Below are 14,745 nucleotides of genomic sequence, written 5' to 3'. Positions count from 1 at the left end.
ATTACTATAAACTTCCCTTTTAATACTGCATTTGCTGTACCCTGTAGGCTTTGGGATTGTTAAAAGAAAAACTTTAGACAAATTAAATTTAGCAGACTTTAATTAAGCAAAGAACAATTCATGAATTGGGCAGCCCCCCAAACCAGAATAGGCTCAGAATGACACCAGCGCTGCCAAGTGGGTGGAGTGGATTTGTAGACAGAAAAAGGAAAATGATGTGACATACAGAAAATGGAAACGAGGTACAAAAACAACTGGATTGATTATAGCTTGGCATTTGCCTTATTTGAATACGGTTTGAACAGTTGGCTGCCTTAGTTGGCCAAAACTTGGTGATAGGTACAAAAATAAGTTACAGTCTGTTTACGCATCTAGTTAGATTACAGCTTACTGTATATAAAGCAACCTTTAGGCCAAACTTAAAATATGTAAGATGGCAGCCTTAGGCTAAACTTAATTGAAGAGTGTGTGTTTCTATTTTCCTTTGTTTCAAGAAATTTTTTAATTTCCTCCTTAATTTCTTCATTGACCCATTGGTCATTCAGGAGCATGTTGTTTAATCTCCATGTATTTGTACAGTTTCAAAAGTTCCTCTTGTTATTGATTTCTAGTTTTATGCCATTGTGGTCACAAAAGGTACTTGATATGATATCAGTTCTTTAAAATTTGTTGTGACTTTCCCCCAAAAGCAAGGCACACTCCAGCGGTAGCTCCAGCTTCAAGATGGTGTCATACAGCAGCCGGCTGGCCACAGTGGCAGGGTACTGTGTCACCTCCTTCTCTAGGGGAGCACAGCTTGTAGATACTAGACAGCTCTCTGCATGGGCATAGGGCCTGTAAGGACCCCAGTGGTGAGCAGGTGTCCAGAGGGTGGTGGGAGCTGCTGGAATCCTCTTTTCTACCTTTTCGCTGTAGGAAGACGTTCCTCCTGGTTCCTGGCTGACTCTGGCTGGAGGATGGGCAGTGGAGTCCTGTTGTTTCCTTCCTTTTTCTTTTCTTTTTTTTTTTTCTTTTGAGATAGAGTCTCGCTCTGTCACCCAGGCTGGAGTGCAGTGGCACAATCTCAGCTCATGCAAACTTCGCCTCCTGGGTGCAAGTAGCTGGGATTACAGACATGCACCACCACACCTGACTAATTTTTGTATTTTTAGTAGAGACAGGGTTTCTCCATATTGGCCAGGCTGGTCTGGAACTCCTGACCTCAGGTGATCCTCCCGCCTCAGCCTCCCAAAGTGCTGGGATTGTTTCCTTCCGTTTTCTATGTGGCTATCCAGAGTTTCTTTGCTTACCAGGGTTTCTGTTACTCCTTTGATGAACTCCAGGACTCACTCCTGTATTTATTTTCATTAAAATATAGTTGTTTATTCACCGTTTGACCGTCTTTGTGGAAGGGAGAGCTGACTAGAGGCCTCTAGCTAGTCATCTTCCTGGGGTCACTCCAACATCATCTACTTTGATTTTTTAATTGAAAGGAGTCACACATTGAAGGAACATAAATGGTATTCAGTGAAAAATAAATCTCAAAAGAAGAACAGTTGAAAATTAATGATCTAAGCCTCTGACCTAGGTTTAAAAATTACTAAACTCAAAGAGTAGCTGGAGAGAGAACAGAAACCAATGGAATAGTTAACAGAGCTTGGGTAGAGCAAAAGTGGATTCCTTGGCAAAATTAATAAACCGACAAATCTCTAGCAATATTGATCAATAAAAAAAGAAAGAATGGCCAGGCGCAGTGGCTCATTCCTGTAATCCTAGCACTTTGGGAGGCCGAGGTGGGCAGATCACTTATGGCCAGGAGTTCGAGACCAGCCTGGCCAACATGGTAAAACCCCATTTCTACTAAAAATACAAAAATTAGCCAGGTATGGTGGCATGCAGCTGTAGTCTCAGCTACTCGGGAGGCTGAGACACAAGAATTGCTTGAACTGGGGAGGTGAAGGTTGCAGTGAGCCGAGATTGCACCACTGCACTCCAGCCTGAGCTACAGAACAAGACTCTGTCTCTAAAGAAAACAAAAGAGAGAGAGAGAGGAAGAAAAGAAAAGAAGAAAGAAAGAGAGAGAGAGGGAGAGAGAGAGAAGGAGGGAGGGAGGGACGAAGAGAAAAAGGGAGGAAGAAAGAAAGGAAAGAAAGAACAGGTTGACGTATTTGAAATGAAAATGAGGATGAAACACATTTTGATAATAAATATAGTAACATAAATATAACAGACTACAAGGATAGGAAAAACATTACAAACAACTTTATGGCAATACATTTGGAAACATAGATAAAACAGATACATTCATAGGAAAAAAATCTTATGAATAGTGACATAAGAAGAAATAGAGGCCAGGTGCAGCGGCTCATGCCTGTAATCCCAGCACTTTGGGAAGCTGAGGTGGGCAGATACATGAGGCCAGGAGTTTGAGACCAGACTTGCCAACATGGCGAAACCCTGTCTCTACTAAAAATACCAAAATTAGCTGAGCGTGGTGGCACATGCCTCTAATCCCAGCTACTCGAGTGGCTGAGGCATGAGAATTGCTTGAACCCAGGAGGCAGAGGTGGCAGCCAAGATTGTGCCACTGCACTCCAGCCTGGGTGACTGAGTGAGACCCTGTCTCAAAAAAAAAAAAAAAGAAAAGAAAAGAAAAGAAAAGAAAAAAGAAATAGAAAATCCAAAGTCCCATAACTATTAAATAAATTGAATAATAAAAGTGAATTGTTCCCCTCCCTTAAACACTAGGCCCAGATGCCTTTTACAGGTGAAATCTACCACAGTATTCAAGGAATTGATTATTCCCATTGTGAACACTCTTTTCAGAAAACAGAAAAAGAAAAAGAGGGAACACATCACAATACATTTCATAAGATTAATAAAGTCTTAATGTGAAACCCAAAGATAATATAAATAAGAAAAATTACAGGCCAATGTTATTCGTAAATATAGTTGCCACAATCCTAAACAAAATATTAGCAAATCCAATCCAATTGTGTATTAGGGTATTCAAGGATGATTCAACTTTAGAAAAGCTATTACTTGAATTCACAATAATAAGAAATTAAAGAAAAAGAGATATGGCTATTTCAATAGATGAAGCCAAAGCATTGGATAAAATTAAATATCTATTCATGATTTTAAAATTCTTAGCTATAAACTGAAGGGAATTTCCTTAACCTGATAAAAGATACCTTCCCAAACTATAGCAACCGTAGGTCTTAGTGGTGAAATGTTAGAAGCATGCCCTTTAAAATCAAGCATAAGACAAGGATTCCCCCATCATCATTTCTATGAAACATTATTAAACAGTGCAGTAAAGACAAGAAAAGTAAATAAAACCTCTAGGACTTGGGACGGAAGGACCAAAAGTCATTATTGGCAGGTGTTATGATTATCTACATTAAGAAAGCCCCAAAGAATTTATGGAGTACATAATAGTTTTAGTAAGAGTTTAGCAAGGTTACCAACTAAAAGATCAATAATTAAAGATCCAAAGATTATTTACACTTTCTTTGGCAACAGAGAGTTGGAAATTGTAAAATTAAGATAATAATCAACAACAATGGCCAGGCACAGCAGCTTGAGCCCGTAATCTCAGCTACTGGGAGGCTGAGGTGGGAGGATCACTTAAACCCAGGAGTCAGGGCTGCAGTGAGCTATAATCATTCCACTGCACTCCAGCCTGGGCGACACAGCAAGACCCCATCTCCAAAAAAAAAAAAAAATTAACAACGTATAGCAGAAGAAAAGTGTACACTGAAATAAACACAGTGAAAGATGTATAAGCCCTTTATTGGAAAAACTGTGTAAGTTTATTAAAAGGCATGTAAGAATCCCTAAGAGGGAGGCAATGTCTCATTCATGGTTAGGGACGCTAATATTATAAAGATGTCACCCCTTCCCAAATTGATCATAGATCCAGTGGAATCAGAATTAAAATTTCCAAATTGTTGGTAGTGGTTCTTTTTGATGCAACTTGCTGTGCTCATTCTGCATTTTACATAGAAGAGCAAAGAGTTAAAAATTTATCAAGTTATTCCCGAAGAAGGACAAAGTGGGAGGACTTGCCCTCTCAAATGTCTATTTATTTTAAAACCATTAGGACATTGAGGTGTTAGCACTAAATTAGATCTACTAACCAATGAAACAGAACACAGAGCCCAGAAACACTCACACTTGTACGGACACTTGATAATGACAGAGGTGGCACCACAGATCAGTGGGAAAAGATGGATTTTCCAATAAATGATGCTGTGCAATTGGGTACCCATGTGGGAAAAAATTACCTTAGCTACTTGCCCCATATATGTAACAATCAATTCCAGGTAGTTTAAAAGCTTAAATGGGAAAGACAAAACTTTAAAACCTTGTAGAAGAACATATACGAAACTATCTTATGATCTTGGGATACAGAAGTCTTCCTAAAATAAGACCCAAAGAGCATAAACAACTAAAGAAAATAAATAAATTTGACTACATTAAAATTGAGAACTTTTATTCAGCCAAAGGCATTCATCTGAAGAATGAAAAGACTCAATCTGGGATAGGCTAGTTGCAACCAAAACAGAGTTAGTATCCAAAATTTATAAAGAGCTCCTATAAATGAACGAGATAAAGTATGCTTAATATAAAAATGGGCAGAAACAGCAGGAACAGATCATAGAATTCTGGGAGTATGCTAAAACCTGTGGAATTGTACATTTCTTTTTTTTTTTTTTTTTTTTTCAGACCAGGTCTCACTGTGTCCCTCAGGCTGGAGTGCAGTGGCGTGATCACAGCTCATTGCAGCCTCGACCTCCCAGGTTCAAGCAGTCCTCCCACCTTGGCCTCCGTAATAGCTGGGACTACAACACGCCACCACACCAGGCTAATTTTTGTATTTTTTTGTAGAGACAGGGTTTTGCCATTTTGCCCAGCCTGGTCTTGAACTCCTGGGGCTCAAGCAATCCTCCCACCTCGGCCTCCCAAAGTCCTGGGATTACAGGCATGCGCTGTCATGCCCGGCTGGAACTGTACACTGTAAATAAGTGAATTTTATGCTGTGTGAATTATATCTCAGTAAGGCTGTTTTGTTTTATTTTTTTAAGACGTGAACATGGATTTCACAAAAGAAAAAACACAAGAGCCAAAAAACAGAAAAAGTTGCTAAACCTCATTAGAAAATGGAAAATGCGGTGGCTCATGCCTATAATCCCCACACTTTGGGAAACTGAGGCAGGCGGATCACTTGAGCTCAGGAGTCAGAGACCAGACTAGGCAACATGGCGAAAAACCATCTCTACTAAAAATGCAGAAAAAAAAAAAATTAGCCAGGCCTGGTGGCACAGGCCTGTAATCCCAGCTACCTGGGAAGCTGAGGCAAGAGAATCATTTGAACCTGGGAAGCAGAGGTTGCAGTGAGCCGAGATTGCACCATTGCACTCCAGCCTGGGTGACAGAGCCAGACCCTGTCTCAAAAAAAATAAACAAACAAACAAAAAAAAAGAAAATGGAAAATACGAATTTAAATCATAATGGTACATTGTTTTGTTCCTACCAGCTTGTCAAACATTGAGTCTGTCCAAACCAAGTACTGATGAGGATATGGATGAGTAGGAAGCCCTGCTGAAGAGCATTTAGATTTTTTTCTCTTTCCCTTTGCAAATGGTTCTGTAATAAACATGCCGTATGTGTGGCTCCGCGTATTCATGTGACTGTTTCTCCAGATTAAAACCCTGGAAGGGAACTGTAGTTGCACTTCTGTCTTCAATGGGTGCCACCAAAGTGCTCAAGAGCTCATAATTCTACTGGTGGCAATAAAGAATTGGATGACTGAAAGTGATGAATGCTTTGGAAATGACTAAAACGTCCAAGAAACAAAGGCTTCCTCTAAGTTGGGTGATGCCACATGGCAGACCATGAGGACATCAGGACAGCGATGTGAGGGACGGCCCCCAGAGCCATCAAAACTGCAGCCCTGCCCAAGTTAGTGGCCCAGTTCAGTGGAATTGCCCTCCTCGTGCTCAAGCTGTGGAAGTGTTTATCATCATGAAACTTAAGGTTTAGGGACCTTTTTTTTTTTTCCCTTAGGATCAATGATGGATTTAAAATATCCCTAAATGTTTTCTTTCAAGAATGGCTATATTACCCACAGCAGTTCTATTTTGATAGACAGATAGAGTATTTCAGTAATGACAGTTATTTCCATTTTTAGTGTTTCGAGGGGCTGGCCACAAGAGGGAACAGAAAGGGCAAAGGCCTGGAAACAGGAACCAGATCCACCCCTGCGGTTGCCGCCTTTCGGAGCCTCAGTTTCTTCACTTGCGAAGTGGAATTAGCAGTCCACATTGTGTGAAGTTGCTGTGAGGGTCAGTCAGGTAGTGCACACAGGTAAATGTGAGGGAATAATTAATTGTAGCAGTTTTGTTCCAGGCTCGATATTCTTTCTGTATTTCCCATACAGGATGGGATTAACCAGTAGGCCCCCAGGCATAGCCCGGATTGTTCTATAAGAGAGTGGGTACTGCTCATCAGAGGGAAAAAATGGCCTCTTTTTCTCCTTGTCTTCTTCACCTGCCGTGAGATGGCGGGCCCTCCTTCCCCAGAGGCCAGCGGGTTGGAAACGGCCTCGTTGGTGCAGTGAGGATGACAGGGGGAGCCCATCCTAGCCTTGTCCTGCTCCGGAACCCTCTGACCATCCCAGTGAGCTGTGGAAGCTTCTCTCCCGCTAACGGTGGGAATCACCAGGTCCCCGTGGCAGCTTCTGGATTGAAATGTCAGTCACTCTGGCTGCCCCTGGACACACGCATTCTGTTGTCATCTGTCGGGTGCCCACGGCAACTGCTGCAGTGTAATAGAGACAAATGTAGCACCAAACTGGAATGCGATGATTCCGAAATTATGTATTTAATTCACAACTGATATAGAGTGCTCATAAAATCTTGATCATGATAGAGAGGCAATTAACATTTGAGAACATAAATATTTGGGGGGAAAATGGCTTTGTGAAACATTTAGTTGTGGAGTAGTTAGAAGAACAGAGAAAATCAGCCAGGCAGAACTCTCTCGACACGAGTCCGTGAGTTATAGATGTAGGGCTGATAATGATCTTGAATGAGTCGTTTTATGGGTGTGCGGAATTCGCCTCTCTCTAAAAGGGGGATGATGATAATGGTACCTGCTCACAGGGTGTGATGAGAAATAAATTAGGTGATATGCGTTCGGTGCTCACAGAAGCCCATTTTGAGCTCCAAAGAGTGGGACAATCCAGCGCCCTCTTGCTTGCTCAGAGTCAGGTCAGTGAGATGCCGGCATTTTCCGTGACAGGGTGCTTCAGATTCTGTTCGCACTTCGGAGTGTGGCCCCCGGCAGCTGATCGCCTCTCCCCTCACCTTGGCAAAACATAGATTTGTTATCAGTGCAGAAGGTGGTTTAAAAGGAATTTGTTACCATGAACAGTGAATTTTTAGGTATGCAAATGATCACTTAAGAAACAGCTTCGCAGGTTGCAGGCGCCCTCCCTCTGGCTCCCTGCCTGGCTTCGGAGCCAAGCTCCACACCTCAAGGTGCCTCTAGGAGAGAGTTGGGCCCGACAGCAGCTTTCCCCAGACACTGCAGAAGGCAGAATGGCTTAAACTGAGGGCCTCAAAGCTTTCTCTCTAGAACCTGGGAGCTTCTTTTTGGGGAGGAGAATTCTTTTCTATGCAAGAATGAGCTGCTGTTTTTGTACTTCCTGTGAGAGGAAAACAAAGGGAAGTGGAATTTATGCAGACCAGGAAGAGTCTGGACAAAAAGAATTCTTTAGTGTCTGTAAAGGTGGCAATGGGAGGAAAGCTAAGGGCAGCTGAGGAATACACCTCATTTTAAAAAAGTCTTTGAGTCTAGGCGTGGTGGCTCACGCCTGTAATCCCAGCACTTTGAGAGGCCAAGGCAGGTGGATCACTTGAGGTCAGGAATTTGAGACCAGCCTGGCCAACATGGTGAAACCCCGTCTCTACTAAAAATACAAAATTAGCCAGGCATGGTGGCGCATGCCTGTGATCCCAGCTACTTGGGAGGCTGAGGCAGGAGAATCACTTGAACCCAGAGGGCGAAGGTTGCAGTGAGCAGAGATCGCACCATTGCACTCCAGCCTGGGAAACAAGAGCGAAACTCCGTCTCAAAAAAAAAAAAAAAAAAAAAATCTGAGAGTTGGAGCCAGTCATTGGCCTGAGGCAACTCTGCCTGTAAAATTAAGGGTCTTCTGGTGTTCTCTTTGGCCCTGGGATGCTATAATGCAACGGCTACTGGGGCCACCACTTCTATAGCTGGTGATTTATGGCTCTCAGCAAATAGGAAGATCACGTATTCAGCAAACCGATTAAGCCCTGTGATGAGGGCTATGTGCACACGGTGCAGGCTCTGAAGATGCAAAGGTGGGAGTGAGGCGCAGTCCTGCCCTCCGTGGTCCCTCTCCCAGGAGCTTCCCTCTAGCAGAATGGACAGATTTGGACACAGCTAACTACTGTCCTTCACAGTGAGCGCATTCTTTGAGGTTTGCCTTAGAGCCGGTGCAATCAGGTGGGACGGGTCGAGGCGCTCGGGTGCTCGGCTGGCAGCACTCTCTCCCAGCGTGGCTCTTGGGGTGCAGGGTAGGGGGCACCTGGCACCTGGGAGATACCATAGGCAAGAAAGCGGCTGAGGGGGTGCCAGGACACAGTAGTGTTCCAGGTCTCTGACACATGGAAAATATGAAAACCTGCCAAATCTTTTAGATAACCAAGTTGTAATCCAAATATTCTGGCATGACAGCAAGTGCTTGCTCCTGTCAGCTAAAAGAAGGGAAGATGCTGATAAAAATATTAGCAAGGTGGGGCATGGTGGCTCATGCCTGTAATCCCATCACTTTAGGAGGCCGAGGCGGGCAGATTACCTGAGGTCAGGAGTTCGAGACCAGCCTGGCCAACATGTTGAAACCCCATCTCTACTAAAAATACAAAATTAGCCTGGCATGGTGGCACATGCCTGTAATCCCAGCTACTTGGGAGGCTGAGGCAGGAAAAGTGCTTGAATCCAGGAGGTGGAGGTTGCAATGAGCCAAGATTGCACCATTGTACTCCAGCCTGGGCAACAAGAGCAAAACTCTGTCTCAAAAAAAAAAAAAAAAACAAAAATCAGTGGTAATGTTTTGGCTGTAAGGCCTTTTTCTTTAAGTAGTTGGAGAAAAATGGAATCAAATTGGAAACTGTTGGTTCCTTATGTGTGATAGGCATGGCTAGGGGAGGGAGAGGAGGAGAAGCTGCCCTTGGCTCAAGTGTCCTCCCGGGAACAGTGGCAGGAGGAAGCACCAGCATCACAGAGAGGGCAGTGGCAAGAGGAATGGCCATTGAAAGTTTCACTCTTCACAATGGAAACTTGATATGAAAGGGGGCGGCCTGATATGTTTCCAATCAGATAGGGATGGGGCCGATCCTGTTCTCTCATTTGCATGCTTACTGATCTTCCACGAACCTTCAGAGTCACTGGTGATTAATGCCAGTGTTACACGCTGGGTGCCCACACCTCTCAAAGGCCTGCTGGATATCACCTTGGGCTCACACTGCAATACGCTGATTTGGCTCCATCATGGGTCCCATTTATGTCTGCAGTCCTGCTCAAAGATGATGAAATGCAAATAGCCATTTCTATCCCAAACTGAAATACATCTCTGTGCTTGCTTGTGGCCGAGGTACTTCAGAAACATCAAAGAGTATCATCTGCTTCCCCTTTCCTGACCTTGCGTGTTCTGCCGTCTCCTGGTAGCATGTTGTTGCAGAGATCCTAGGCGGCCATGTGCCCTCTTCTTCTTCCCCTGGAGTTTCTGCTGACCTCAGTGGGTTCTCAGCCGTTAACCAAGTCACCCTGCAGTGGGTCCTTTAGAGACAGACAGTGTGGTGTGACGGCAAAGAGCTGCCTTCTGGAACCACACTCCGGGCTCCAGTGCCCTCTGTGAGTTGCGCTGTCTGAATGACTTATCCCACCTGGAGGGCTCCTTCTGCATCATAAAATGGAGGCAATGATGGGACCTAATTCAGACGGCAGTAGAGAGACTGGATGAGTAAATACGAAGAGGAGACCTTCGTGCATGCTCCCTGCAGTCCCCATTGTCACCTGAGTGCCACTCCAGGAGGCTGCAGGGATGGGGCGTGAGAGCACTTGTCTCCTGCCCAGTTGTCTCCTTCCATAGAGAACATGGAGGGGCTTCATGCTCTCCACAGCGGGGATCCCCTCACTGCGAGGGTGCCCTTCCGCCCCAGCTGGGCCACCCTGGGGATGACCCATACCCTCCAGCAAGGAAACTGGCTTAAAGCCACCAGCCTGAGCCTGTGCCAGGGGCCCTTCCCTACCAGGATGTGAGTACCTGGGGATTAGTCCAGGGATGGCTTCAGCCCCTGCACTCATGAGCTCTCTCTGCCCCAGCCACCCCAAATAAAGCCATCGTCTCAGTAAACAGTGTGTGCAGCTTTGTGGACATGTCCAATGAGCAGTTCTAACTGGGCTGCTGCCCCTAAGCCCTTCCCAGATAGGAGTTGTGGGGACCCTGCCACTGGGGCCAGGCAGAGGGTCAGGGCTGCCTGCCTGCCAGGCCCACATCCTGCAGGGCCAGGCTCAGCCCCTGGCACGGGATGGAGGTTGTTCTTGGCAATGGAGTGGCAAGATGAGAGAGCCCAGAACCAGCTGGCTTACTAGGGGGGTGACAGGGAGGTTACTTTATGTCTCTGATCCTCAGGTTCCCCAGGACAAAAGGAGGTCAACAGTGGCCTGGCTCCTTCCTCGTGGGAATGCGGCGTGATTCCCCAGTGTAGAATGCTCAGCTCGGAGCCCAGTTGTGGCAGCTGCTATTCCTAGTAGTAAGGGAAGGACTTACACTTCAATTTGTTCACTCCAGAAGTATTTATTGTAGGCTTCTCTTTGCCAGGCACCGTTCCAGACGCTGGGGCCACAGAAACAAGCAAAACATTCCCATGGGAGGAGGCGGACGTTAGACAAATAAACAGAGGAGAAATACCTGCTAGGACCAAGTGCTTTATGTGGGATTGAAATGCCATGGCATGATCGAGTAGGGGCAAGCTGACTGGTTTGGATGCGCTGGTGGGGAAAGGTGCCTCTGAGGAGGGCTGGTTTAAGCTCAGACTTGAATGGAAGGAAGGAGCCAGCTGCAGGAGGAGGGGAGGAAGAGTTCTGCAGGTGGGGTGGGTGGGGGGCAGCCAGCGCCCATGTCCTGGGCCAGGGACAGCCAGGCCCATTCCAGGAGAGCTGGGGGAAGGGAAGCCACTGGAGGAACAAGGTGGGGGCAGGGTGTGGCGAAGGTGGTTATTTCAAACATTTGATTACACAGGGCATCTACTTATTGTAGAAAAGTTAGAAAATGTAGGCCGGGTGCAGTGGTTTACGCCTGTAATCCCAGCACTTTGGGAGGCCGAGGCGGGCAGATCACGAGGTCAGGAGATCGAGACCATCCTGGCTAACATGGTGAAACCCCGTCTCTACTAAAAATACAAAAAATTAGCCGGGCGTGGTGGCAGGCGCCTGTAGTCCCAGCTGCTCGGGAGGCTGAGGCAGGAGAATGGCGTGAACCCGGCTGGCGGAGCCTGCAGTGAGCAGAGATTGCGCCACTGCACTCCAGCCTGGGCGACAGCGAGACTCCGTCTCAAAAAAAAAAAAAAAAAAGAATTTAGAAAATGTAGCTAAGTAAAAATATTTCCAGTATCCAAAGATAACTAATGTTGACATTTGGGTGTATGTCCATTCCAATATTTTAAAAACTACTCTATAAAAACAGGTCTTGGCCGGGCGCGGTGGCTCACACCTATAATCTCAGCACTTTGGGAGGTCAAGGCGGGTGGATCATTTGAGGTCAGGAGTTCGAGACCAGCCTGACCAACATGATGAAACCCCATCTCTACTAAAAATACAAAAAAAAATTAGTCAGGTGTGGTGCTGCATGCCTGTAGTCCCAGCTACTCAGGAGGCTAAGGCAGAAAAATCGCTTGAACCCAGGAGGCAGATGTTGCAGAGCCCAGATCGCGCCACTGCACTCCAGCCTGGGCGACAGAGCGAGACTCCTTCTCAAAAATAAAAAAATAAGAAAATAAATAATAAAAATGAAAACAGGGTCTTAATTGCACACATTATATCACAGCCTTTTCCTCTATGGAATATACCATGAACCCGTGTTCACAAACACTGTCCCCAGCCTCACCGTCAGTGGCTGCACAGTACTTCTTTGAGAGCATTTGTGCTCGTCAGCCGTCACACAAGGACCAGGATTATCACAAGTTGATGGCCCTTGGGGGAGATGCCACCAGGATGTCGCAGGCTTCTTGGCTGGAATCATAGACTTAATTCACAGACAACTAGCAAAACCCAGAAGTTGTTTTTTGTTTTTTGGAGTCTCTGTCATCCTGGCTAGAGTGCAGTGGCATGATCTCGGCTCACTGCAACCACCAGGATGTTGCAGGCTTCTCAGCTGGAATCATAGACTTAATTCGCAGACAACTAGCAAAACCCAGAAGTTGTTTTTTTGTTTTTTTTTTTTTTTTTTGTGGAGTCTCACTCTGTCATCCTGGCTGGAGTGCAGTGGCATGATCTCGGCTCACTGCAACCTCTGCCTCCCGGGTTCAAGCGATTCTCCTGCCTCAGCCTCCTGAGTAGCTGGGATTACAGGCGTGCACCACCATGCCTGGCTAATTTTTGTATTTTTAGTAGACATGGGGTTTCACCATGTTGGCCGGGCTGGTCTTGAACTCCTGACCTCAAATGATCTGCCTGCCTTGGCCTCTCAAAGTGCTGGGATTACAGGCGTGAGCCACGGCACCCGGCATAAAACCCAGAAGTTTTAAATTGCCGTTCTGTGTACCTGGCCAAAGACGTGGAAAAGCTTTATCTAGAAATTCAGGTTTCACCTCCTTGGGTCGGTTCACTTAAGAAGTTTAACCTGGGAGCATAACCCAGATAAACAGTTTAACCCTGGGTTCTTTTCCATAGGCAGTTAGGGGAGGCTTCTCTTGGCCTGGCCAAGCCACAGGGCTGGCCTCTGGGTTAGGCCTTCCAGGTGGTGACCTTTACCCCCACAAATCGAGGTTTCTTCCAATTGCAAAGTCAAGTCCAGGGTACAATTTGTACCTAATTTCCATTGGTATCTCTGGATGCAGCCTGATGTTACGTGCAGATTTGGGAGGGCAGGGAGCCCAAGGGAACTTCTCTCTGAAGTTGCTCTCATGGGGGAGCTCGCGCCCTGGTGGGATTCACCGGATGGAGTCCTTTGAAGCGCTAGAATCTGAACCCTTGTCTTTGCTAGTCCACAAGCAAGAGCTTCCAATCCTATTTAGAAATTTGAGAAGAAAGCGTGGTTTTCCTGGAATGAAAGCTCAGAGGAGATGTCCCAGAGTTGGAATATTCAGGGAAGTCCTTGGAATTGTGCTGGAAAGGCCACAGAGGTATGTCTTCTGTTGGCCACTGCTGCCCCGATGCTGGACAGAAAGATGTGTAGAAGAAATGAAGAAGAGCCGGGCGCGGTGGCTCACACCTGTAATCCCAGCACTTTGAGAGGCCAAGGCAGGTGGCTCACTTGAGGTCAGGATTTCAACACCAGCCTGGCCAACATGGTGAAACCCCGTCTCTACTAAAAGTGCAAAAATTAGCCGGGTGTGGTGGCGCATGCCTGTAATCCCAGCTACTTGGGAGGCTGAGGCAGGAGAATCGCTTGAACCCAGGAGGCGGAGGTTGCAGTGAGCCGAGATCGCACCACTGCACTCCAGCCTGCATGACAGAGCCCATGAGAAGAGGTGAAGGAAGAGAGGCTGGTTCAGGGGCGGGCACAGAGAGGCCAAGAAGCCTGATGCATCAGGGCCTCCCAGGCCTCCCCAAGATGCGTACACATGGCAGAAACTCAATATAAGCGTGCTGTCAGTATCTCGAGGAGTGTGCTGTCAGTATCTCTAGGAGTGTGCTGTCAGTATCTCGAGGAAAGGAAGACAGAGGAAGTAGGTTGGGGAAGAAATAAAAGGATGGCAAGTGCACGCCCACCCCAACACCAGCCCCATGGCCTCCTGCAGCAGCATCTGTTCTCCGCGCCGGTTCTGGTGGCTCCTGGCTGTGGGCTTTCCCACTCACCCCTTCAACTGCCCTCAGCTCCAGTCCACCCCTGCAAGAGGATTTTCACATCAATTTAAAAAATAAAAATTATCGATGAACAAATCTGTCTCAAGAAAAAAAAAACAGAGTAAATATGAAGCACTTAAGAGACTTCCTGCATTTGGGAAACAGCAACACAGCCCAGTGGCTCCCACCCTGGATGTTAGAGTCCAGCAGCTGTGGGTCTCGATTTCTTCTGGGTCACTCACCAGCCGATATCGGGGCAAGCTGCCTCATCCATAAGATGGGGGTGACAGTTACACCTACGTCCCAGGCTTGTCATGAAGACGCAGTGAGAGGTATCCTGTGCATCCTCACAGAGTGCCGGGCACGGGGCACCTGAAGAGCCAGCACACCTTACGAGGGGCCTCGCACAAGAGCATCGAGGGAGGCGGTAGTGCCCAGTGGTTATGGCAGGCCAGGGTGTCCAGCACCTGAACCCAGAGCCTGCCTTTACTAGGGATGGGACCTTGAGAAGCTGCATAACTTCCCTGAGACCCAGTTCCCACACCTATCAAATAGGGGATGGTGGTTGTGCCTAACTCCTACAAAGAGAAGATTGCGTGAAATTATGTTATGTAGCATGTTTAGCTCGTGAAAAACATTGTAAATATTTACTGGGCGCGGTGG

General features: G+C 46.4%; 1 protein-coding gene across 5 annotated transcripts in view; it reads left to right on the top strand.

Moving 5' to 3' along the window:
- Positions 1–14,745, top strand: part of AK8 (adenylate kinase 8) — a 151,802-nt gene that overhangs the window by 113,828 nt on the left and 23,229 nt on the right. The window contains exon 12 of one of the 5 annotated variants that reach the window (XM_063696827.1): positions 10,898–10,987. The exons of the other annotated variants lie outside the window; for them this stretch is intronic. Within the exon in view, the coding sequence (XP_063552897.1) occupies positions 10,898–10,964 (67 nt within the window). The 3' untranslated portion in view covers positions 10,965–10,987. Of the gene's footprint in view, positions 1–10,897; positions 10,988–14,745 lie in introns of those variants that run through there. 5 annotated transcript variants of the gene reach the window in all.

This window comes from Gorilla gorilla, chromosome 13 (genome assembly GCF_029281585.2).
Source record: "Gorilla gorilla gorilla isolate KB3781 chromosome 13, NHGRI_mGorGor1-v2.1_pri, whole genome shotgun sequence".
Classification (NCBI taxonomy): Eukaryota; Metazoa; Chordata; class Mammalia; order Primates; family Hominidae; genus Gorilla; species Gorilla gorilla.
This window is presented reverse-complemented; position numbering and strand designations above follow the sequence as displayed.